We start from the raw sequence: 24,251 nt of genomic DNA on the forward strand, positions 1-24,251 counted from the left end.
TGTTTAACATTCCAGGGCATGTAGGCATTGATGGCGGGTGTACTGGCATCAATGGAGGCTGCGATGGCATCTAGGGAATGGAGGACGTTTAGGCCTCGAGAGCCCTGATGGACCTGGAAGCGGTTCCAGCATCGATGGACGAGGAGCTAGAGTCTGACTAGAAGTTGTGTCGTCTTTCTCCGAGGAGCCCAGAATGGGTTATCAGGAGCTGTGGCGGTCTCGATGGCTGACTCTGTGCCGATGGAATGGGCTGAGTCGGGAAAGCACCAATGAGGGTATTGAGTTGGTCCTGCAATGATGCAAACAGATGGTTCTGGGGTCGGTGCCGGCATGGGGGCTGGCATCAATGGCGGTTGCAGGCTTTGGAAGGCATAGAGGACTGCCTAGTGGACAAGGATGTCCAGTTCCTTCCTGAAAGCTGGTGTGGATAGTATAGCTATAGGGGGAGGCAGGCTAGGCGTTACTGGCCCTTCCACAGGAGTTTGTGGAGGCTCAGTACCCGGCACCAATGTCGGTGGGGGAACGCCTTGGGTGCAGAGGATGGGGGCTCCTCTTCAAAGGCGGCTCGATGGCCATCTATGCAGCTTCGATGTCTGTGCCAGCACCACATGTGGACTCACGTCGGTGCAGATGTTTCCCTCTGTGCTCAGTCCGGTCTTTCTCCGGCACAGAGGATGACGCTACTGATGTCCTGGATGGCGTCTGACGGACAGTCACAGTCCCCCTGCTGCTCCCAGAGAGGTTTGTCGGTGGATGGATGTTTACTCACCGGTGATGACTGGGCATAAAGTCAATGGAGTTAACTTTAAATTGGAGAGACTCCATCTTGTCAAGACTAGCTCGTCTGCCTTTCGGAGTTATTTGGGCACAGTCGGGACATCAGCAGACATTGTGCGATGGGCCCAGGCACAACACACACTGTGTGAGTATCCGTGATAGACACTGTTTGCAGGCACTCTGGGCACGTTCTGAACCCGGTCGCCATGCCAAAAAAGAACACGAAACGGTCGGTGACCTGCAGGAACCGACCGGAGACATGGGAAAAGTACTCACTGAGCATCGGAGGGAACAGAGCACAATGGGAGACCCCTGTTAGGGAACTTTTAATTTTTCCATGAGGAAAAAAGGTGAGAAATCTCAGAGTTCCTAACCTGCAAGGCAAACTTCAGTACAGAAAAAAAAAAGACTGAAGGGAGACCCCTGTGGCTACAGGGATTATAGCATGCTCAGTGTGCCAGTCAAAGTTCTAGAAACTAACAAAAGTGTTCCGTGACAGGGTTCTGTCTGATGTCACTCATATGTGAGAACTACCATCCTGCTTGTCCTGGGAGAAAGATACTGACAAACTGCAGGTGTCACAGTTGCTTAGATATGTGTTGAGGTTTTTTTCTCTCTGTCTCCATCTGCTGATAGGGGGAGATGAACCAGGTGTCAGGACTGATCTGGGTATGTACAAGGAACTACCTGTCTGTCCCATTATTTAACTCTTAAGTGACTCATGAGTAAACTGCTACAGGAAGTTGACATTTGAAGTCAGAAGACCGACTCAAGGTTGAGCCGCTAATGTAGTGAAAAAGCCAAAGTAGGCTGTTTCAATTATGCTCAAAAGTAGCTACACTGGTAGAAATGTGACAAAATAGTCATCTTTGACTCAATCAACAGTCAGAAGGAAGACATGTAGAGAGGCTCACTACTCTGCAGGAGATCAGATCTGCACGTACATGGCCAAGAGTCAATTTAGTAACTAGGTAGTAAGCATAAAGGCTGTTTCAGCTCAAAGAGAACTGGCTGTAAAGTTAGTATGAATTAGTAAAATAAATCTTGGGGTGTCTGTTGGTAGCTGGAGGCAAAGAACATAGACATGTAGGATTCTAATGTCATATGTAGAGGTGGTCAAGAAAAAAAAAAACTGCCTCCAAATGCTGGATAACTGGGAATATGTTCTTGACTGGTGAGCAGAAGGATAAGGAACTAAGTTTTTTCATCTGCCTCTAAATAAGTTCAAGCACATTTGCACACAACCTTACTGGCAGATTGTTTTCACACATGCCAACTTTCCATTTATAATATTATTCCACCATTAACAAGCATTAAGCGATCAAGATTTGATGGCTTTCCACTTCCACTCAAGTTTTAAGTTCACCATCCAAAAAGCCATCTTCATTGCTACAGAATCCAAACTTACCAAGGTTACCGACACGGCCAGTACGGCCAATCCGATGAACATACTCTTCAATGTCGCTTGGCAAATCAAAGTTTATGACATGTTTCACATTTGAAATGTCTAGTCCTCGAGCTGCAACCTGTAAGAAAAGTTGTCTGTCAATAAGCATATAGCTTTCTGGGCTGGACTGGTGGCTCAAAATTCTGTGCACAGCTGGTGGACCTGGATCTAAATCCTGAGCACAGCAGGAAACAGTGATGGTTGGTTGAACTTAAATTCCATGTGTACCAGGTTCCACAAAGCTGTGGTCCTTGGGTAGGGGACAGTTCTGCAATGGCAGAGACTGGATACAGAATAGAGGGAATTCTGTAGGTAGCCATGAAAGGGGGAGGGGGGGGTTTCGAGATATATATATCTGTATCTGGATGGTATTCATGAATGATGTAAAGGAGTCATTCAATTAATATAATGTGCAATGATCTCAAAGCAATTTTTCTAATGATTTTTGAATAATATGGTTTTGTAAATAAAAGTATTTTTAAATAAATGCCTGTGGAAATAACTGATGTACTTGTACCCTACTCTATACAGAGTGTTTTTCTGTTGTAGTAATCAATAAGCACAGTTGAATTTGAATATTGCCCCCCCCCCCCCGGCTACCTAGAGTATTTTATTATATAAAACAAAGTTCAGGCAATATTCAAATCATTAATTCATGAACACCATCCAGATACATTTCTACTATACTTTAAAAACATTCATTCTAACACTTCAGTCATAAACACACATTGATCTCCCACTTATTGTACAAATCAGTATCAAACAATGAATACTACAATAATTATATCCCTTGTTTTAACATTCTTACAACATACATTTCCCATTCCCCTTGTTTCTCCTCACATTATTAGTTTCTCTGTCAAGTCCCATACAGCTCTGTTTAAAGGGCTGGTGTGAGTAAGTTGAACTAGGTTGTTCCCTTTATTAGTTTAAAATGCATGGTTGGTCCAATGAGAGTTGAGATATGGGGAGTTCTGTTAGGCTATTGGACAGTTTTCTAATCAGAAGAGATGAATTTAAGGTGAGGCAAGATAGGTGGGCTTTACCTCGCTTTGAAACTAGTGAGTGTCAGCATGCTGAAGATGAAACAGATCTAAGGAACAAACAAGCTAGAGTTGTAAGATTTCGTTTTCCTTAGTGTAGACAGATGGTCTCGGGACCAATGGGTATAGTGTGCTGATAGCAGTTGGAGACTGAGTCAGAATTCAATCAGACGCCAGCCCTAGTACATATACCCCTGCAGGAAGCTCTGCTCTTCAGTATTCTCTTCAAAAAGCAATTATGGATATATGTGTGACTGAATAACTTTGTTAACGTGATTAACTTGAACTGGTTGATGTGGTTATAGTTGGAGACCGCCAGTGCACTCAACTGAGAAACGCCGACACCCAGTAGGTATGGGTGTCTTAGAGGGGAGCTTGGCATACCCGTGTTGTCTTGCTCTCGGGGATTGTCACACAAGGTTTCAGTGTTTGTTGGCAGCCGTAGGCAGGATGCCGAGTCCATCTGTCTACACTAAGACAAACAAAATTATCAAGTAAGTAATTTCTCCATTTCCTAGTGTGTAGCAAATGGACTCAGGACCAATGGGATGTACAAAAGCTACTCCCGAACCGGGTGGGAGGCTGACGTGGCCCACTTAGTATTGCCCTTGCGAATGCTGTGTCCTCCCGAGCTTGCACATCCAGGTGGCAGAACCTAGAGAAGGTGTGAATGGAGGACCATGTCGCCGCCCGACAGATCTCAGCAGGTGACAGCATCTTGGTTTCCGCCCAGGACACTGCCTAGGCTCTAGTAGAATGGGCCCTGACTTGTAGAGGTGGATGATTGCCTGCCTCTACGTAGGCCGCCTTGATTACTTCTTTAATCCAGCGGGCTATGGTTGCCCGTGAGGCTGCTTTCCTTTGTTTCTTCCCACTGTGAAGGACGAAGAGGTGGTCCGGCTTTCGTACGGATTCTGACCTTTCCAGGTTTCTGACTAGGAGTCTGCTGACGTTAAGATGGCGAAGGCGGCGAGATTCTTCAGAGTCCTTATGCTTGTCTGGCAATGGCAGCGAGATGGTTTGGTTTAGATGGAAGCGAGAAACCACTTTTGGGAGGAAAGAGGGGACCGTGCGTAGCTGTATGGATCCCAGTGTGAACCTGAGGAACAGTTCGACAGGACAGTGCTTGAAGCTCGGATTTGCGACTGGCCGAACAGACTGCCACTAGAAATGCAGTCTTCAATGTTAGTTGGAGGGACAGCCCGTGGGTGGGTCTGAAGGAGGCTCCTGCTAGGAAGTCTAGGACTAGATTGAGTTCTAAAGAGGCACCTGCCACTTTAAGGGTGGTCTGATCTGTTTGACCCCTTTCAGGAAGCAGGAGACGTCCGGGTGAGAGGCTAGGCTGCTGCCCTCCACCTTGGCTCTGTAGAAGGCCAAAGCAGCCACCTACACCTTGGAGTTGAGACCCCCCCTTCTGTAAGCCGTTCTGCAGGAATTCCAGAATAAGAAAATTATTTACCTGCTAATTTTTGTTCCTGTAGTACCAAGGATCAGTCCAGACGATGGGTTATGTCCCCTGTCCAGCAGATGGAGTCAGACAAGGCTTCGAAGGGTGCTGGCATAAGTACGTGTGCACCCTCTGCAGGAGCTCAGTATCAAGAATATCAAAGCCAGAACAACCACATACCAAGGCTGGATCAAGTGCAACAATCATAAAAATCTCAACTAAGGCAACTGGTGCCAGAATTGAAACTTGCAGAACGAACTAAGTAACAGACTCGCGAGCTCAACAGGCTCTAGAAGTCGAGTGTAAGTAAACAATGAGAAAACAAGAGTGCAGTAGATAGGTCGAGCAGGGAAGAATCGAGAGGTGGGCGTCTGGACTGATCCTTGGTACTACAGGAACAAAAATTAGCAGGCAAGAAGTAATTTTCTTTTCCCTGTACATACCAGGATCAGTCCAGACGGTGGGATGTACCAAAGCTTCCCTACACTGGGTGGGCCCTTGCAAGCCCTGCTCAAATGACTGTCGCCAAAACATCCCGAGGACAACGACTGTAGATGCAATTGGTAATGACGTGCAAAGGTATGAAGAGACTTCCAAGTCACCGCCCGACAGATCTCTTGTGAAGAGACAGACTGTACTTCGGCCTAGGATGCAGCCTGGGAACAGAGAGAGTGCGCTTTGATCCCCCGCGGAGGATCCCTACCCTTACCTATGTACGCCGTAACTATTGCTTCCTTAAGCCACCTGGCGATTGTCTTCGAAGCCGGGGAACCCTTCCTCAGTCCTGACCACAACACAAACAAGTGGTCTGAGACTCGAAAATCATTTGTGACCTCCAAATAGCGAATGAGGACCTGCTTGACGTCCAGAGAACTAAGGTGACCCGAATCCCCCGCTGAGAAGGATGGGAGCTCGACCGTCTGATTCAGGTGGAAAGACGATTAAGACTTTGGGTAGGAAGGAGGGCACTGTGCGTAGCAAAACCCCTATCTCCGGTTCACCTGAATCCGTGAACCGGAGATAGGGTTCTCTGCAGGAGAGTGCTTGAAGTTCCAAGATGTGGCGCGCGGAACTTATGGCCACCAGGAAGACAGTCTTGAGCGTGATATCTTTAATGGTAGCGTTTCGTAGAAGCTCGAAAGGAGGGCCTGCCAGAGACCGGAGAACCAAGTTAAGACTCCAAGAAGGGAACAGATACCTGACCGGGGGCCGTAAGTGCTTCACGCCTTTGAGAAAACAGGCGATATCTGGCTGTCCCAAGAGAGGACTGGTCTGCATACTGAAGGAGCGAGCCCAGGGCAGCGACCTGAACCCTTAAAGAATTGTAGGAGAGTCCTTTATCCGATCCTTCTTGAAGGAACGCTAGGATCTGCGGCACTAAGGCCTTTTTGCAGTAGGGGTATCATGCGCTGTGCACCATGCCTCAAAAACCTTCCAGACCCGCACGTAGGTAGCTGACGTTTAAGTTTTCCGGGCCTTGAGGAGAGTTGAGACTACTGCATCAGGATATCCTTTGCGTCGGAGGCGGTGCCTTTCAAAAGCCAGGCCGCAAGACAGAAGCGTTCTGCCTGCTCAAAAAATACTGGCCCTTGATGAAGCAATCGCAGAAGATGGCCCAACCGGATCGGGCCGTCCACTGCCAGATGAAGCAGGACTGCAAACCAAGGACGCCGTGGCCACTCGGTAGCCACCTGAATGACGGGCCTCCGATGAAGCTCTATTCTCCGAAGGACCTTGCCCAGAGGGGAAAGATGTAGAGTAGAACGTGGTCCAGCCAGGGGAGCACCAGAGGGTCCACTCCTTCTGTCCCTCACTCCAGCCAGTGGCTGAAGAACTGGACTGCCTTGGTGTTTAGGGACGTCACCATGGGGTCAAATCGTGGCGTCCCCCAGCGCTGCCAAAGGAGACGCATGGCTGCGGAGAGCGACCACTCCCCGGGATCCATCTGCTGACAACTCAAGTAGTCTGCCTGAATGTTGACACCCACAATGTGAGACGCTGCCAGGCACGCTATGTGCTTCTCCGCACAGGACATTAGGCGGGCGACATGTGCTGGCTCTTCGTGCCTCCTTGGCGATTGATATACGAGACTGTCGTCGCGTTGTCCAATAGGACCCTCACTGCTCGATTCCTCACCAAGGGTAAGAAATGCAGGAGAGCCAGACGCACTGCCCTGGTTTCCAGGCGATTGATCGGCCAGGACGCTTGCTCCTTCGTCCAGAGCCCCTGTGCCGAACTCCGGAGGCATACTGCCCCCCAATCAGATAGACTGGCATTGGTGGTGACCACCCAATCCGGTGTCTCGAGGGAAACACCTTGTGCTAGATGGCGTGGATCCAGCCACCAGTCCAGGCTGTCCTTGGCAGACTGTGGGAGCGGAAGAACCAGTTGGTAAACCTGGGAGATTGGTTTCCAGTGAGAGAGCAGAGCTGCTTGTAGGGGGGGCAGAGGTGTGCAAAAGCCCATGGGATGAGATCGATCGTGGAGGCCAAGGAGCCCAAGAGTTGCAGGTAGTCCCAGGACGTGGGATCTGGTAACAGGAAAACTCTGTACCTGCTCCCGGAGGAATTGGGCCTTGTCCGGGCGTAGGAAAACCTTGCCCTGGAGTGTATCGAAGTGTGCTCCCAAAAAATCCAAGTGCTGCGAGGGGGTGAGGGAGCTCTTGGCGAAGTTCACCACCCAGCCAAGTGACCGAAGATGGACGACCCTGGAGACTGCCGACTACCCCTGAGAGAGACTTCACTTGAATTAGCCAGTCGTCCAGGTAGGGGTGGACTAGGATCCCCTCCAGTCTCAGAGCGGCCGCCACCACCACCATGATCTTCGTGAACGTCAGTGGGGCGGTCGCCAGCCCGAAGGGGAGGGCTTGGAACTGAAAGTGTCGGTTCAGGATCTTGAAGCAAAGAAGCCTCTGGTACGCCTTGAAGATGGGGGATGTGGAGATAAGCCTCTGTCAGATCGAGGGAGGCAAGGAATTCCCCTTGATGACTGCCACAATCACGGACCGCAGGGTCTACATGCGGAAACGGAGGACCCTTAAGGACTTGTTGACCTCCTTGAGATCTAGGATTGGGCGGTAGGAGCCGTCCTTTTAGGGCACGAGGAAGTAAATTGAATAATGGCCCGAGCCCACCGCTCCGAAGGGGACGGGAGCGATGGCCCAGAGGCTCAGAAGCCTGTCCAAGGTCTGTTGCACCGCCAGTCTCTTGAGGCTCGATCCGCAAGGCAAGAAGAGAAACCTGTCCCTTGGGGCAGCGGGCAAACTCCAAAGCGAAGCCGTTCTTTCAGATGTCTAGGACCCACTGGTCCGAAGTGATGCGAACCCACTCCTTGTAGAAGCGAGAGATCCGTCCCCCGATCTGCGGAGTCTAGGAGTGGGTGGGCGCGGCATCATTTGAGCGGGCTTGGAAGAGCCCCCCTGACCCGTTCCCTCCCGGGTGGGCCTGCGGCCGTGAAAGGAATGGGGCCAGGACTGAGATCTGGAAGAGGGAGTCGAGGCGCCTGTTTGAAGCCGCAGTAGCGACGCTGCACCCGGGAGTGGGATCTGGAGGGAGTAAATGTCCTGAAGTTCCGCTGGCGGTCTTCTGGCAGCTTGTGTACTGAATTCTCCCCCAAGGACTTGATGATCTGGTCGAGATCTTCGCCGAAGAGGAACTTGCCCTTGAAAGGAAGAGACCCCAGGCTGGACTTGGAGAGGTATCCGCCGACCAGTTGCGGAACCATAGAAGACACCCTGCGGAAACCACGGAGGCCATGGATCTCGCCAGGACGCGGAACAAATCATACAAGGCGTCCGCCCCATAAGCTTTGGCGGACTCCAGACGGTCTGCCTGCCGCGCTTCCTCAGGTGGTAAGACCTGAGAGGTGAGGAGCTGTTGTACCCAGCGGAGGCTTGCCCTCTGTGCCAAGGAGCTGCAGATGGTGGCGCGAATCCCCAAGGCTGAGACCTCAAATACCCGCTTGAGGTAGACCTCCAACTTTGTCCTGCGTATCTAGCAGGGCCGTGCCCCACCGTCACCGGTATCGTCGTCCTCTTGGTCACTGCTGACACCGCCAAGTCTACTTTCGGGACTTTGATCAACTCCAAAAAGTCCTCCGGGAGAGGATCAAGTTTTTCCATGGCGCGTTCGACCTTAAGGGATGTCTCGGGAGTATCCCACTCCCTGGCCAATAATTGTAGAAAGGTTGGATGGGTAGGAAAAGCCCGGGATAGAGGGCGCAGGCTGGCTAAGAGCGGATCACCCTTCTTGGTAGACGAGGTGACAACTGGAACCGGGGTGCTGGCGGGTCAGGGGTTGAGATCCAACTCCTGAAGGATCTGCGGAATAAGGTCTTCAAGCTCTTCCTTCCGAAAGATGCGTAGGACCCGCGGGTCATCACACTCCAGTTGTGCCTCCAAAATCGGATCGTCCGGATGAGACGGGGGATCTCCCCCCCCCCCCCCCAGGTCTGGGAAGGATCCCGCCCCCCCCCCCCCGTGAGAGGGGTGCGAAATGGACCCTGGAAGCCCTCCTCTAGCCGGGCTGCCTTGGGGGGGAGGTGGGTCCAGACTGGGCACCCTAGGGACCCTCCAGGCGCTGCAAATAAGCATTGTGCATCAGCACAATGAACTCCGGGGAAAAGGATGGGGGACCCCGGGCCCCAATCGGAGCAAGAATCTGTGGTTCTCCCCTATCAGAATCCTCCCCTGATGGTTGCTGAAGCTGACCGCGAGACATCAAAATGGCCAGCGGCCCCCGAAATCCGTGTCACGCTGAGGCGCGGGTGGGGGGGGGGGGGGGGGGGGGGGGAGAGGTCCGGCTGCCCGGAGGTGCTCTCCCCACCAGGGAGGCACCTGGAACAAACTCCCTGCCTCGATATCCTTGCCTCCGGCTCGCCACAGGCAGAGCAGCGGGACAGCCGCAGCATGGTGACAGGCAGCCCGGGTTGGGGGGGAGGGGGGGTTTAAGCCACGTGGGGAGCAGACGAGGAGCAAATTCACCTCAGGAAGAAAACCCTGCACTTCAGAGTGCCCCCGGAAGGGCTGCAGAGGAATTTCCCCTCTGCTGCAGTGGCCCCGGGGAATGAAAACGTCTCAGGGCCGTGGGGCACCTGTGGCAATGGGGGGAGGGGGGGGGGAGAGGCTGGCACCACTAGCTTTCCCCAGCAACCAACGACTACCGTGCTGAAAGAAGATATTCAGGAGAAAAGAAACAAATTCAAACTTACCTGGAGGCAGAAAGGAAGGGAGGGAGACTGCAATCAGCCCTGCCTGCAAACCTCGAAACTCACTCCTCCCTCGTTTGCATTTTCTATTTTTTTTCAACAAAACTTGTCACAACTTTAAACACAACCTTGATCCAGCCTAAGTAAGATAAAGAAATAAATGAAGAAATCCTTCAAGGAGGGGAAGCACCAGGTTCCCCTACTCATCTGCTGGAGTCAGATATACTGAGCTCCTGCAGAGGGTGCACACATACTTATGTGAGCACCCTTCGAAGCCTTGTCTGACTCCATCTGCTAGACGGGGGACATAACCCACCGTCTGGACTGATCCTGGTAAGTACAGGGAATGTGGGTATTTTGACTGTCCAAAAGGATGTCGCGGTCTTTACACAGGCTTCGAATATTCTCCATATTCGTATGTAGGTTAGAGATGTAGAAAACTTGGGGGCGGTGATTGACACTCTGCTCCGAGCATGCGAGTATCCGCTCTTCTTCAGGCGTGTCCCTCTCAATGGCGAGACCGTAAGAGAATAGAGTTGGGTCTTTGTGGAGGATCGGGCCTTGTTGGAGCAGATCCCTATTTGGAGGTAGAGGGAGAGGGCTCCCTGTCAGTAGTCTGCATACCACGGCCTTCTTGGCCAGTCCGGGGCTACTAGAAGTACTGGTCCCATGTGGTGTTCTACCTTGCGGATGATCCCGGCCAGTAGCAGCCACGGAGGGAAGGCAGGATTTCCTGTGGCCAGGCCTGACGAGGGCATTGATCCCTTGGGATTGTGGTTCTCATCCGCGACTGAAGTTGGGAACTTGGCGTTGGACCGTGTTGCCAGGAGGTCCATGGCTGGTGTTCCCCAGCGGTTTACTATTAACTGGAAGGCTGTGGCAGACAGCCTCCATTCCCCTGGGTCTAGACTTTCTCTGCTGAGGTAATCCGCAATGATGTTGTCTTTTCCTGTGATGTGGGCGGCTGAGATCTCTTGTAGGTTTGATTCCACCCACACCATTAGGGGGTCTATTTCCAGGGACACCTGTTGGCTTCTGGTTCCTCCCTGGCGGTTGATGTAGGCAACTGTTGTGGCGTATGACCAGAATCTGACCGACTCGACCCGGAGTCGGTGACTGAATCGTAGGCAGGCTAACCTGACTGCCCAAGCTTCTAGTCTGTTGATGTTCCATCCCGACTCTTCCTTATCCCATTGCCCCTGGGTGGTCAGCTCCTGGCAGTGGGCTCCCCACCCTTGTAGGCTTGCATCTGTGGTGAGCAGGATCCAGGTTGGCGGGGATAGCCTTACTCCCTTGCTCAGATGGTCTTCTTGTAGCCACCATTGTAGCTGGGTTCGAACTTCCTCCGGGAGCTGGAGGCAAACTGATTAGTTCTGGCACATCTGATTCCATCATGACAGCAGGGAACACTTGGGGGACGGACGGACAGGGGGGACACGCATGTGAACTCTTGCCCATGGAACCACTTCCAGTGTGGATGTCATGAGACAGAGGACTGAGGTAATCCCACACCTTGGGGGCGAAGACTGCTTAACAGGTTTTGCAATTGGTTCATCAGTTTTGTTCTCCTTGTAGGAGTCAGAATGACCTTGTCTTGTAAGACTCCCAGGTATTCCAGAGATTGGGAGGGCTGCAGACAACTCTTGTTTGTGTTGACTACCCACCCGAAGTTCTCCAGTAGAGTTTTTAAATCTGGTGGTTGCCTGATGACTTTCCTCTGGGGATTTTGCCCTGCTCAGCCAATCATCCAGATATGGGTGTACGAGGATTCCTTCTTTCCTCAGTGTTGCCGCCACTACAACCATGATTTTGGTGAATGTTTGGGGTGCTGTGGCTAGCCCGAAGGGTAGTGCCCGGAACTGGTAGTGTTGGTCCAGGATCGAGAAGCGTAAAAATGCTGATGCTCGTGGACTGGGATGTGCAGGTAGGCTTCTGACAGATACAGGGATGTGAGAAATTCTCCCGGCTATATGGCCCTTATGACACAGCATAGTGTTTCCATGCGGAAGCGAGGTACCTTCAGGTGGCGGTTGACGGATGAAGTCCAGGATGGGCCGCAATGTACCCTCTTTCTTGGGAAAGATAAAATAGATGGAATAGTGCCCAGTATTTTGTTGGTGTGGGCACAAGCATTATGGCCTTTAAGTTGAGCAATTTGGTCAGTGTGGTTTCCACTGCCGTCCTCTTGGAAGGGAGATTTAACAAATTTGTCCGGAGGAATGTTGTGGAAGTCCAGCTAATATCCCTCGCAAATGATGGTTAGGACCCACTTGTCCAAAGTTATCTCGACCCATCTTTGGTAGATTAGGGCAAGTCTACCCCCTATGGCTTCTTCCTGTAGATGGGTCGGCTGATCTTCATTGCAGGGTGTGGCTGGGGCCTGGACCTGCGCCGGCTCCCCTTTTGCTGTGTTGTTCCGAAAGGACTGGCCCCTGCCTGCGAGGCGAGATGCTTGATATGTACTTTTATACAGTTTGAAGCACGGTGATCCCCTGCCCTTAGATATTCGGGGGGGGAGGGGCGCTGGCTTCTCTTGTTCTTGTCCTCTGGTAGCCGCAATACTGGGAATTGTTGGCTAATTTCTCCAGTTCGCTTCCGAACAGGAGGGTTCCCTTAAAAGGCATTCTCTTGAGTCTCGTCTTGGACGTCACATCGGCTGACCAGCTTCGGAGCCAGAGTTGCCTTCTGGCTGCCACAATGGACGAAACGCCTCTGGGCTGTGGTGCGCACCAGGTCGGAGGTCACATCCATGAGGAATGCTACTGCTGGTTCTAGTGCTTCGATGAGTGTGCTGGTGTTCCTGGTCTTTGATAAGCAGGTGTGTGTCACCACGGCACAGCAGGTCGTGATCTGTAGTGACATGGCTGATATGTCACATGACTGAGGATTGATTCCAGACGTCTGTCCTGGGCATCCTTTAGTGCCACTCCTCCTTCGACTGGGATGGTAGTGTGCTTTGAGACGTGCAGAGCATGGCATCCACTTTGGGGAATGCCAGATCTTTGGCAGTGGGGTCCAGGGCTGCCAGGGTCCATCCCTCCTTGAACATGGCCTCCGGAACCTCCCATTCCAGGTCAATCAGCTGTTGAACGGCTTGCAGCAAAGGGACATGGCGGGAGGCCTGACGGAGTCCCGAGGAGGGTGTTAGTCTTCGGTTCTCCTGTGGAATTTGTGCCTGGGATAGTGAGCTCTTTCAAGCTGTGAGCCACGAGGTCTGATAGCTCATCTTTGGCGAAGAATCGCCTCATGGTTCGGTAAGGTTCTGTTCCTGGGGGAATTTCCCCTTCCTCCAGGGAGTCTTGATCCTCGTCAGAGGTGTCTTGCGTCCCCACAATGTTGGGGCTTTTGGGCATGAGAGGCACTTCTCTGGGTTTAGAGGGTCCCGGGATGATAGGGTCCTCTGGGGGAGGTTGTGGTTGTCATTGGAGGCGCCGGTTGCATGTGGACGAAAGTATGTAGGCCTTTGAATAATTCTACCCAGGAGAAAGATGCTGGGTCTAAATTGAGAGGCGTTGTGTCCCCGGGGAGACCCATTTGAAGGAGGCTCCCGCTGGGGGTAGAGAGGTCCGGTGTACTGTCTGTGGAGGACCTGGTTCACCCAGGGCCTCCTTGCACTGTAGACAGAGGCGTGGCCTCTTCATGCTGTAAAGCTCTTATGTGGCAGGCTGGGCAGAGGACCTGAGCCTTGGGCTTCTTGTCTGGTGGCGCCATGGCTCATGTGCGTGGAAATGCAGAAATGGAGAAATTACTTACCTGATAATTTAGTTTTCCTTAGTGTAGACAGATGGACTCAGGACCAATGGGTATAGTGTACTCCTGTTAGCAGTTGGAGACAGATCAGATTTCAATCTGACGTCAGCCCCCAGTACATATACCCCTGCAAGAAGTGCAGCTCCTCAGTATTCTTCCTTGCAAAGCATTGTGGATGTATGTGTGACTGACTGATTAACTTAATATGATTAACTTAGATAACTTGTTAGAACGTTAAAAACTTGATTAACTTGAACTGGTTGGTTGACTATAGCTGGAGACAGTCAGTGTGCCCAACTGGAAAGCGTCGACACCCGGCAGGGTGGATGCCCTAGGGAAATGAAAGCATGGCTTACCCTTGAATTGTTGAAGGACCATGTATAGTGGCAGCCGAGGGTGGGCTGCTGAGTCCGTCTACACTAAGGAAAACGAAATTATCAGGTAAGTAATTTCTCCATTTCCTAGCGTGTAGCAGATGGACTCAGGACCAATGGGATGTATAAAAGCTACTCCCGAACTGGGTGGGAGGCTGCCCGCGGTCCATTAAGGATTGCTCTTGCAAATGCTGTGTCCTCCCGAGCCTGAACCTCCAGACGGTAGAATCTGGAGAAGGTATGGATGGAGGACCACGTTGCCGCCCTGCTGATCTCGGCAGGTGACAGCATTCTAGTTTCTGCCCAGGAAACCGCCTGGGCTCTGGTGGAATGGGCCTTGACCTGTAGAGGTGGTGGTTTTCCCGCTTCTATGTAGGCTGCCTTGATGACTTCCTTGATCCAGCGGTCGATGGTTGCCCGCGAGGCCGCTTCCCCTTGCCTCTTTCCGCTGTGAAGGACGAAAAGGTGGTCCGTCTTTCGTACTGGTTCCGACATTTCCAGATATCTGGATAGGAGTCTGCCGATGTCGAGATGGCGCAGACCACGGGCTTCTTCCGACTTCAAGCCGTCCATCGTAGGTAGTGAGATGGTTTGGTTAAGGTGGAAGTGTGAGACCACTTTGGGGAGGAAGGAGGGAACCGTGCGTAGCTGAATGGTCCCCGGGGTGAGTCTGAGGAATGGCTCACGGCAGGACAGGGCCTGTAGCTCTGAGATGCGGCAGGCCGAGCAAAACGGCCAGCAAGAACACAGTCTTCAAGGTTAAAAGACGGAGGGGACAGGCCTCTGAGGGGTCTGAAGGCGGATCCCGCTAGGAATTCCAAGACGAGGTTGAGGTTCCACAGGGGCACTGGCCACTTTAGTGGTGGGCGAATGTGCTTGACTCCTTTCAGGAAGCGTGATACATCTGGGTGCGAGGCTAAGCTGTCGTCCTCGCTCCTGGAACCGTAGCATGACAATGCGGCCACCTGTACCTTGAGGGAGTTGAGGGATAGACCCTTCTGTAGTCCGTTCTGTAAGAATTCCAGGATCACGGGAACTTTAGAGGAACGTGGTTTGACATTGTGGTCTTCGCACCAGGCCTCAAAGACTCTCCAGATCCTTAAGTATGTTAGAGATGTGGAGAACTTCCGTGCTCGGAGGAGAGTATCTATTACTGCCCCCGAGTATCCCCCTCTTTCTCAGGCGGGCCCTCTGAATGGCCAGACCGTAAGAGAATTGAGCTGGATCCTCGTGGAGGATGGGACCTTGTTGTAGCAGGTCTCTGTGTGGAGGCAGGGGTAGTGGATTCCCTGCTAGTAGTCTTCTCATGTCTGCGTACCAGGGTCTTCTTGGCCAGTCCGGGGCCACCAGAAGAACTAGTCCCCTGTGCCGCTGAATCTTGTGAATGATTGCGCCCAGCAAGGGCCACGGCGGAAAGGCGTATAGCAGGGTCCCCGGTGGCCAGGCCTGTACCAGGGCGTCGATCCCCTGGGACTGCGGATCCCGCCTGCAGCTGAAGTATCTGGGTACTTCAGCATTTGATCTGTTTGCTAGAAGATCCATGTCTGGAGTCCCCCACAGATTCACTGTCATCTTGAAGTCTGTGGGTGACAGCTTCCATTCTCCTGGATTTAGACTTTCCCTGCTGAGGAAGTCTGCCGTGGTGTTGTCCTTCCCGGCGATGTGGACGGCGGAGATGTCCTGGAGATTTGCTTCCGCCCAAGCCAGAGGATCTATTTTTAAGGACACCTGTTGGCTTCTGGTTCCGCCTTGCCAGTTGATGTAGGCCACAGTCGTGGCGTTGACAGACATCACTCTGACCGCTTTGTCTCGAAAGTCTGTGGGCAAACCGCAGGCAGGCTAATCTGACTGCCTGTGCTTCTAGGCGGTTGATGTTCCACCCCGCCTCTTCTTCGTTCCACCGCCCTTGGGCGGGCAACTTTTCGCAGTATGCTCCCCACCCGTGTAGGCTGGCATCTGTTGTGAGCATGGTCCAGGTTGGGGAGGATAGTCTTGATCCCCGGCTCAAGTGGCTGGTCTGTAGCCACCACCTCAGCTGGGTTCGGACTCTGCCTGGTAGTGGTAGATGTACGGAGTAGTTCTGGGATCGTGGGCTCCACCGTGATAGGAGTGAGCGTTGCAGGGGCCTCATGTGGGCCCGCGCCCATGGCACCACTTCCAGTGTGGATGTCATTAGTCCGAGGACTTGCAGGTAATCCCATGCTGTGGGACGAGGGGCGCTCAGCAAGGTCTGGAGCCGGTCCCACAGCTTTGATCTCCTCGTGGGGGTCAGGCTGACCTTGTCTTCCTTGGTGTCGAATCGGACTGCGAGGGCTGTAGGGAGCTCTTGTTTGTGTTGACTACCCATCCCAGGCTTTCCAGTAGAGCTATGACTCTGCTGGTTGCTTGGTGGCTTTCCTCTGGTGATTTTGCTCTGATCAGCCAATCGTCCAGGTAAGAATGAACAAGGATTCCTTCCTTCCTGAGTGTTGCCGCCGCCACTACTATTACCTTGGTGAACGTCCGGGATGCAGTGGCTAACCCGAAGGGTAGTGCCCGGAACTGGCAGACACGATTCAGGACCTTGAAGCATAGGTAGCACTGGTGTTCCTGATGGATTGGGATGTGTAAGTAGGCCTCCGACAGGTCCAGGGATGTGAGGAACTCTCCTGGCTGTATTGCACGTATGGTTTTCCATGTGGAAGCGTGGGATCCTTAGGTGTCGGTTGACCGACTTGAGGTCCAGGATGGGCCTGAATGTACCCTCTTTCTTGGGTACGATAAAGTAAATGGAGTAATGTCCAGTATTTGTTTCCCCGAGTAGGTACTGGGGTTATGGCCTCGAGGTCCAGAAGTCTGTTCAGTGTAGCTTCCACTGCCGCCCTCTTGCGGGGGTTGTGGCAGGGAGATTCCACGAACTTGTCCGGAGGGGTTCAAAGGAAGTCCAGGTAGTACCCTTCTTGGATGATGGCTAGGACCCACTTCTCCGAAGTTCGACCCATCTGCGGTAGAATAGGGTTAGCCTGCCCCCTATGGCTTCTTCCCTTGGATGGGTCGGCTGAATCTCATTGTGGGGTGCAGCTGGGGCCTGGACCCGAGCTGGTTCCCCTCTTGTTGTGTTTGTTCCGAAAGGACTGGTTCCTGCCCGTAGGGCGGGGCGCTTGATAGTTATTCTTGTAAGGGTTGAAATGCTGTGAGCTTCTGCCTCTGGTGGACCTGGGAAAGGGACGCTGGTTTCTCTTCGCCTTGTCTTCCGGCAGACGAGGTAATGGGGAGTTGCCCCATTTGTTAGCCAGTTTCTCTAGTTCGCTGCCGAACAGGAGGGATCCTTTGAAGGGCATTCTCGTGAGGCGTGTCTTGGAGGAGGCGTCAGCCAACCAATTTCGAAGCCATAGTTGTCTCCTGGCTGCCACTGTGGATGACACTCCTCTGGCTGCTGTGCGCACTAGATCGGAAGCCACGTCAGTGAGGAATGATAGTGCTGATTCCATGTCTTCTCCCGGGGTGTTGTTCCTGGCTTGGGATAAACAGGAACGTGTCACCACGGTGCAGCAGGTTGCAATTTGCAGGGACATGGCTGCCACCTCAAATGCTTGTTTTAGTATGGCTTCCAGGCACCGGTTGTGTGCATCCTTGAGCGCCGCTCCTCCCTCCACTGGGATGGTAGTGTGCTTAGCAACCGCGCAAACCATGGCGTCTACTCTAGGGCACGCCAGATACTCCTTGGTTGCTGGGTCCAGGGGGTACATGGCCGATAAGGCTTGACCCCCTTTGAATGAGGACTCCGGCGCATTCCACTCCGGGTCAATTAGCTGTTGTGCCGCCTGTAAGAGGGGGAAATGGCGAGATGTCTGTCGAAGGCCTTCCAGCAGGGGGTTCAATCTAGGTTCCCCCGGGGTGCCTTGGCCCGGGATAGCGAGTTCAGATAGGCATTGGGATACAAGGTCCGGAAGCTCCTCCTTTGAGAAGAAGCGTCTCATGGTTTGGTGTGGCTCTGTCCCTGAGGGAAGTTCTCCCTCCTCAAGGGGCTAGACTTCTTCCTCGGAGAAATCCGTGTCCCCGTAGGTGGGGCTTCTGGGTGGTGGGAGCCTGTGCCTAGGCCTCAAGGGTCCTGGGGCATGAGGGTCTTCCGGTGCCACAGATGGCTGGTCCGCCCAGGGTTCAGTCTGCATCTTGACAAAGGCGTGAATCCCCTTGAATAACTCTACCCAGGAGATCGATGCTGGGTCTAAGTTGAGGGGCGCCGGTTCCCTGGGGTCCCCGTCTGTGGGATGGACTCACTGGGGCCTGCTAGGTCCGGGGTGCCCCCTGAAGAGCTAGCACTGGGCGGGACTAGCCCTGACCTGGATCTCCCAGGACCTCCTCACAGTGTGCGCATAGGGCGTCTGCTTCCTCGCTCTGTGCGGCTCTGATGTGGCATGCTGGGCAGAGGCTTTGAGCTTTTATTCCTATTTCTGGAGGTGCCATTTCTGTGGACGCGTAAGCTCTTATGCGCTCCATTGCGTCTATGTGCGCGCAGGTGTGCGCCTAGCCATAGATGTGCACCTTGTACTGTGCGCGTAACTTATGCGCGTAAGGTTTTATGTGCGCCTAAGAATATGCGCACAATAATTTTGTGCGCTTAGCTTAATTTGTGCGCTCGGATCGGACGGCGTGGCGAACAAGGCCAAGATGGCGACGGCGAGTGTGCGGGCAATATGGCGACCTCCTTGGAGGGTCTCCACGTGGGCAGACCCTGGAACAGCCGGGACCTGGCCCTGCTAGGGCGGATCAACCCGGTGGCACAGATTCCGATCGCCGATCTGTGCTCCTCCGCGATCTTCGGAGACCGGATTAAGTAGAAGATTTACACCTTGCCTTGTCTTCGGCGCTTCCCGGTTTTGCTCCGGGCGGTCTCCGGCTGCGGGGGGAGGGCAAATACCTTCACCACCGCGCTCGAGGGGGTGCACCTGCTGCCTCTCAGCCGCGCCCGAGATCGGGGGCTAAGTTCTCGCTGTGATTCGGCCGGACCGAGGCTGCCTCTACGCCGCGCCCGAGGATCCGGGGGCAAAGTCCCTGCCGCGAATCAGCCACCGGACCGAGGCTCACCTCAGAGGGACCACGGAAATCACCTCTGGAAATTCAACTGGGGGAGGGACCCGAGGGTATCACCGCAGGAGTGCGGGGCTTGTCTTCAGGTAGGTTTCTTCTTTAAATTTCAGTTTTGTTCTTTAAATTTTGGTCTAACGCTCTGAGAGCTTGCAGATAGTCCCTAACTGTATGGAGACTGAAAATACTGAGGAGCTGCACTTCCTGCAGGGGTATATGTACTGGGGGCTGACATCAGATTGAAATCTGATCAGTCTCCAACTGCTAACAGGAGTACACTATACCCATTGGTCCTGAGTCCATCTGCTACACACTAGGAAATGCCCAGTTTGTGCGTTCAAGCGTACGCTGGGAAGCTTAGTTATGCACTCAGGTTGGATGCGCGGGTCGCCATGCGCCTGGCACTTATGCAGGAGCCAATGTGTGCACAAGTGATTTGTGCGCCCAGCTCGCCTCTGTGCGCATGGATCAGCGAACAGGGTGGCGATCACGGGAAAATGGCGTCTGACCACACGAGCAATATGGCAACTACCTTGGAGGGTCTCCACATGGGAGGGGACCCTCGTATCGGACCAGGGTCTAGCCCGGACAGGGCTGATCAACCCGGTAGCACTGACGCCAACTGGCGATCTGTGCAGCTATTCGAGCCTCGGAGACATTTAGGAAGTTTTCTACCTTACCTTGTGTCTCTGTTTCCCGGTCTCGTTCCGGGCAGTCTCCGGCTGTGGGGGGAGAGGAAAGGTACCTTCATCGCCGTGCTCAAATTTGCACCTGCTGCCTCTCAGCCCCCCGGCAACAGGTGCGGCTAAGTCCACGCCAGGAACCAGCTGCCGGACTGAGGCCTACCTCTGAGGGATTGCAGAAATCACCTCAGGAATTCTCAACTGGGGGAGGGACCTGTAGGTATCACCGCAGGAGAGCGGGGCTCATCTGTAGAGAAGATTTCTTTGGTTAGAATACCCTACTCTATGCAAGCATGTATAGAATCCTGAACTGCTATGGAGACTGAGAAATACTGAAGAGCAGAGCTTCCTGCAGGGGTATATGTACTAGGGGTGACAGATAAGAAAATTATTACTTACCTGCTAATTTTCGTTCCTGTAGTACCATGGATCAGTCCAGACAGTGGGTTATGTCCCCAATCCAGCAGATGGAGTCAGCCAAAGCTTCGAGGGGGCGTCACCATAAGTACTACTACCCCCTCTGCAGGAGTTCAGTATCTTCTGACTCCAGCAGATGCGAGTAGTAGAATCTGGGTTCTCCCTTCTTGGCCGACGTGACGACGGCGGGCGCTACTGGAGCGGGCGGGTCCGGCGGCGGATCGAGATTCAGCTCCTGGATCCAAGACCCACTTGGAATAAGTTCGTCCAGCTCTTCTCCCTGTGGTGGAATCCCCTTGGCCCCCTTCTCCCAGGTCCGGCCCAGGAGACGCCGGGCCTGTCACTGCTCCCTCGGAGCCCGCAGGAATCCAGGTGCGGGCGGGAGGCAGGGTGGCCCCCACACCCGCCGGGACGGGGGGGGCCTGAGAGGGAGGCGAGAGCCGCGGGACCTTGGCTGGAGACTGTGCTGCGGGAGCGACGAGGCCCTGCAGATACGCAGTGGGCATTAACAGTACAAAGTCCGGGGAGAATCCCGGCCTAGCCCCGGAGGGGGGGGACCCCGTGGGACCCTGGCCCGTCAGGCTGTTGTCCGGCAGCCAATTCGGTGGAGAAACCTCGGGGGAGTCCCTGTCATCCAGCGCTGCCTGAGTCCCCTCAGAGCGCTGGGCATGTAAAATGGCCGCCGTTCCCGCCAGTAATGGGGGAGGGGCCGGCCCGCGCCGCCCGGGCATGCCTGTCAAAACCGAAAATTCGCTAAGGAACTGCGATGGGCCCTCCCCCCCGGGGAGGCACCGGGCACAGATCCCTTCACGGGCAATCCGCGATCTCGGCTCACCGCAGGTCGAGCAACGTGCTGGCCGCGGCATCGTGAGCACTGCTGGCAACGGAGGAGACAGGCAAAATAAACGAAATGCCTCGGGGGGGGGGCCGCGAAGGAAAAACGCTGGCGCGGGGGGGCCCGAGCGGCCTGCACTGCCCGCCGATGAACGGTGCCGCGGGGGGGCCCTCCTGGCCTCACAACCCGCCAACGAAGATCTCCCCGCTCACCTCCGCAGCCCACGAGGAACCGGCAAAATGGCTGCTGGTGAGGGAGAAAAACGCGGCGAAGCCGAAGCAGCCGCGAGCAAAATCAGCTGCAAAGAGAAACACAGAAGAATGCACTTACCCCGGTTCACAAGTTACAGCTAGCACCGAGAAAGAGAGTGAGAGACAACGCAGAGGGAAGTCACGCCGTCCCAAATTGAACCCTCTAACTTTTTTTTTTTTTTTTTAAATAAAGCAAACTTGATCCAACAGAAACAGTGAGAGAAAAACAGAGAAGACAAGTAATCACTGTAAGAAATGGTTTCAGGCAATCTGGAGCAACCCAGATTCTACTACTCGCATCTGCTGGAGTCAGAAGATACTGAACTCCTGCAGAGGGGGTAGTAGTACTTATGGTGACGCCCCCTCGAAGCTTTGGCTGACTCCATCTGCTGGATTGGGGACATAACCCACTGTCTGGACTGATCCAGGTACGTACAGGGAATGAAATCTGACTCAGTCTCCAACTGCTATCAGGAGCACACTATACCCATTGGTCCTGAGTCCATCTGATACACGCTAGGAAATATGGTTTTGTAATAAAAGTATTTTTATATAAAAATGCCTGTAGAAATAATTGTTATGCTTGTACCCCACTCTGTACAGAGTGTTTTTCTGAGATATATATATTTTTTTAAATACACTAACTTTCCAAAGCTGAGCTTATGACTAGTTACAATTCATTTACAGTTCCCTTCCCTAGAGAGCTATCAGAGTTCATATCTAGAGCAATGGAAGGGAAGTGACATGCCCACGATCACAGGGAGCACCTGTAGGGAATACAGGATTATGAACCCTGGCTTCCCTGGTTCAGTCTGCTGCTCTAACCAGACCCCCAAGCAATACCATAACCTAAAGACCACTTATGGTTGAGCCAATAAACCAAATGAGCAGCGCAGAGGTGTTTGTTTAAAGTGACTTACTGCTGTGGCAACAAGGATTGGACATTTTCCTGAGCGGAACTGGTGCAGGGCCTCTTCTCGGTCCCTCTGGGAGCGGTCTCCATGAATACTTGTGCAAGCATATCCTTCATGGTATAGAAAGTCTTCAAGTGCATCTGCTCCCTTCTTAGTTTCCACAAATACCAAGGTCAGTGAATCCTTACCTAGAGACCAGAACTGCATTAGACCATGTTTGGCACCAAGTGACAAAATTAGTAAATAAGCGTGCATTAGAGCTTGACAGGGTACACCTGTCATTTACTTCCCTGTGCTTTTTTCCTTCCTCAAACCTATCTTGCTTCCACTTTTACTGTCAATGCTAGACTGTCTATTTCTGTTATTGTCAACCATTTCAAAATAATAGTCTCAAGTTTAGTCTGGCTGTAATTACACACATTAGAAAGATTAGTGAAGCTTGCACAGGGTCTTGTGACAAAAGCACTCCCCTAGGGCTCGTTTGCTAACTGCTTATAAAAAAACTCCACTATTTCAGCACAGCTTATTACACATGCTAAAAATAAAGTTTGACTTTTGATGCAGAAAGCCAATTGTATGCTAACTGAAAATGAAACTGGGCATAGAAGACATGCTTAGTGTATGGCGTGGAAGCATAGCTTAGTGATTTGAGCACCAAACCAAGAAAGGAAAACTGGTTCTTCCGTGCTAATTTACTTCATTCCTGTAGTACCACAGATCAGTCCAGATTCCTAGATTTTTCCCTCTCTGCCAGTAGATGAGACCAATTTTCACCGACACTGTATATAACCCAGTGTGTCACCTGCAGTCTCAGTACTGACCTGTACCCAAACCAAGCTGACAGCAACAACCTTAAAATTTCTAAGCAAACTCACTCCTAATGAACCGGAAGAATATGAAGTCGCCCAAGAAAACAATGGAAAACTTGTTTCCCAAATTTAACATAAGCAATCAGCACTGAAAAACCTCCAACTCCTCACACTCTATACAAAGCAACAGTACGAATGGCAGACTCTCCCCCTACCCCCTGGAGTGAATGGGCAGGTCTCTGGGCTGATCTGTGGTACCACAGGAACAAAACCTAGCAGGTAAGAACCATTTTTTCTCTTTGTACATACCCAGATCAGTCTAGACTCCAGGGATGTACCTAAGCTCCCCTTAACTCGAGTGGGACATAGAAAGGTCTGCTCGTAGAACACATATTAAAATTTAAATCATCCATTGTACCTGAAGACTGGAGGGTGGCCAATGTAACCCCAATATTTAAAAAAAAGGCTCCAGGGGTGATCCGGGTAACTATAGACCAGTGAGCCTAACTTCAGTGCCAGGAAAAATAGTGGAAACTATTCTCAAGATCAAAATCGTAGAGCATATAGAAAGACATGATTTAATGGAACACAGTCAACATGGATTTACCCAAGGGAAGTCTTGCCTAACAGATCTGCTTCATTTTTTTGAAGGGGTTAATAAACATGTGGATAAAGGTGAACTGGTAGATGTAGTGTATTTGGATTTTCAGAAGGCGTTTGTAATCCACGAAAGGACATCGCCTCCTATCCCATGACTTTTTAGTTTTCGTAAAAGCCTCTCATGAGGGACTTTGTCAAACTGGTTAAAAGACAGGAAACAGAGTAGGACTAAATGGTCAATTTTCTCAGTGGAAAAGGGTAAACAGTGGAGTGCCTCAGGGATCTGTACTTGGACCGGTGCTTTTCAATCTATTAGATAAATGAGGCTTGACTGGCGTGCCGCAAATGCGCAGTAGAGAGCAGCTCTACTGCGCATGTGCGGGCGAACACATCAGTCAGAGCAGAGCGTCAGCTCTTTGAAAACATGGCGGCGGCAAGGAGCGGTGGCACGTGCGAGGGAGGGAGGGACCTCCCCTGGAGATCTTCCCTTTGTGCCATCCGAAGGGGTTGTGACTGAGGGGAGGAGGGAGGGAGAATAGAGGGTGGAGGGGAGAATGAGGGGGAAGGAAATTGACCGAAATTTTTTTTTAATGTAGTCCGTTGTTACGGGCTTAACGGCTAGTTTATTAGAT

General features: G+C 52.5%; 1 protein-coding gene across 4 annotated transcripts in view; it reads right to left on the bottom strand.

Annotated features, from left to right (window-relative positions):
- The window catches only part of DDX3X (DEAD-box helicase 3 X-linked), a 293,692-nt gene that overhangs the window by 66,169 nt on the left and 203,272 nt on the right, over nt 1-24,251 (bottom strand). For all 4 annotated transcript variants that reach the window (XM_029603138.1, XM_029603137.1, XM_029603141.1 and 1 more), the window contains 2 exons: nt 22,217-22,398; nt 2,186-2,303 (listed from right to left, as the gene is read on the bottom strand). In XM_029603138.1, the coding sequence (XP_029458998.1) occupies nt 2,186-2,303; nt 22,217-22,398 (300 nt within the window). The remainder of the gene's footprint in view (nt 1-2,185; nt 2,304-22,216; nt 22,399-24,251) is intronic.

The sequence above is a fragment of the Rhinatrema bivittatum genome, chromosome 5 (genome assembly GCF_901001135.1).
Source record: "Rhinatrema bivittatum chromosome 5, aRhiBiv1.1, whole genome shotgun sequence".
Taxonomy (NCBI): domain Eukaryota; kingdom Metazoa; phylum Chordata; class Amphibia; order Gymnophiona; family Rhinatrematidae; genus Rhinatrema; species Rhinatrema bivittatum.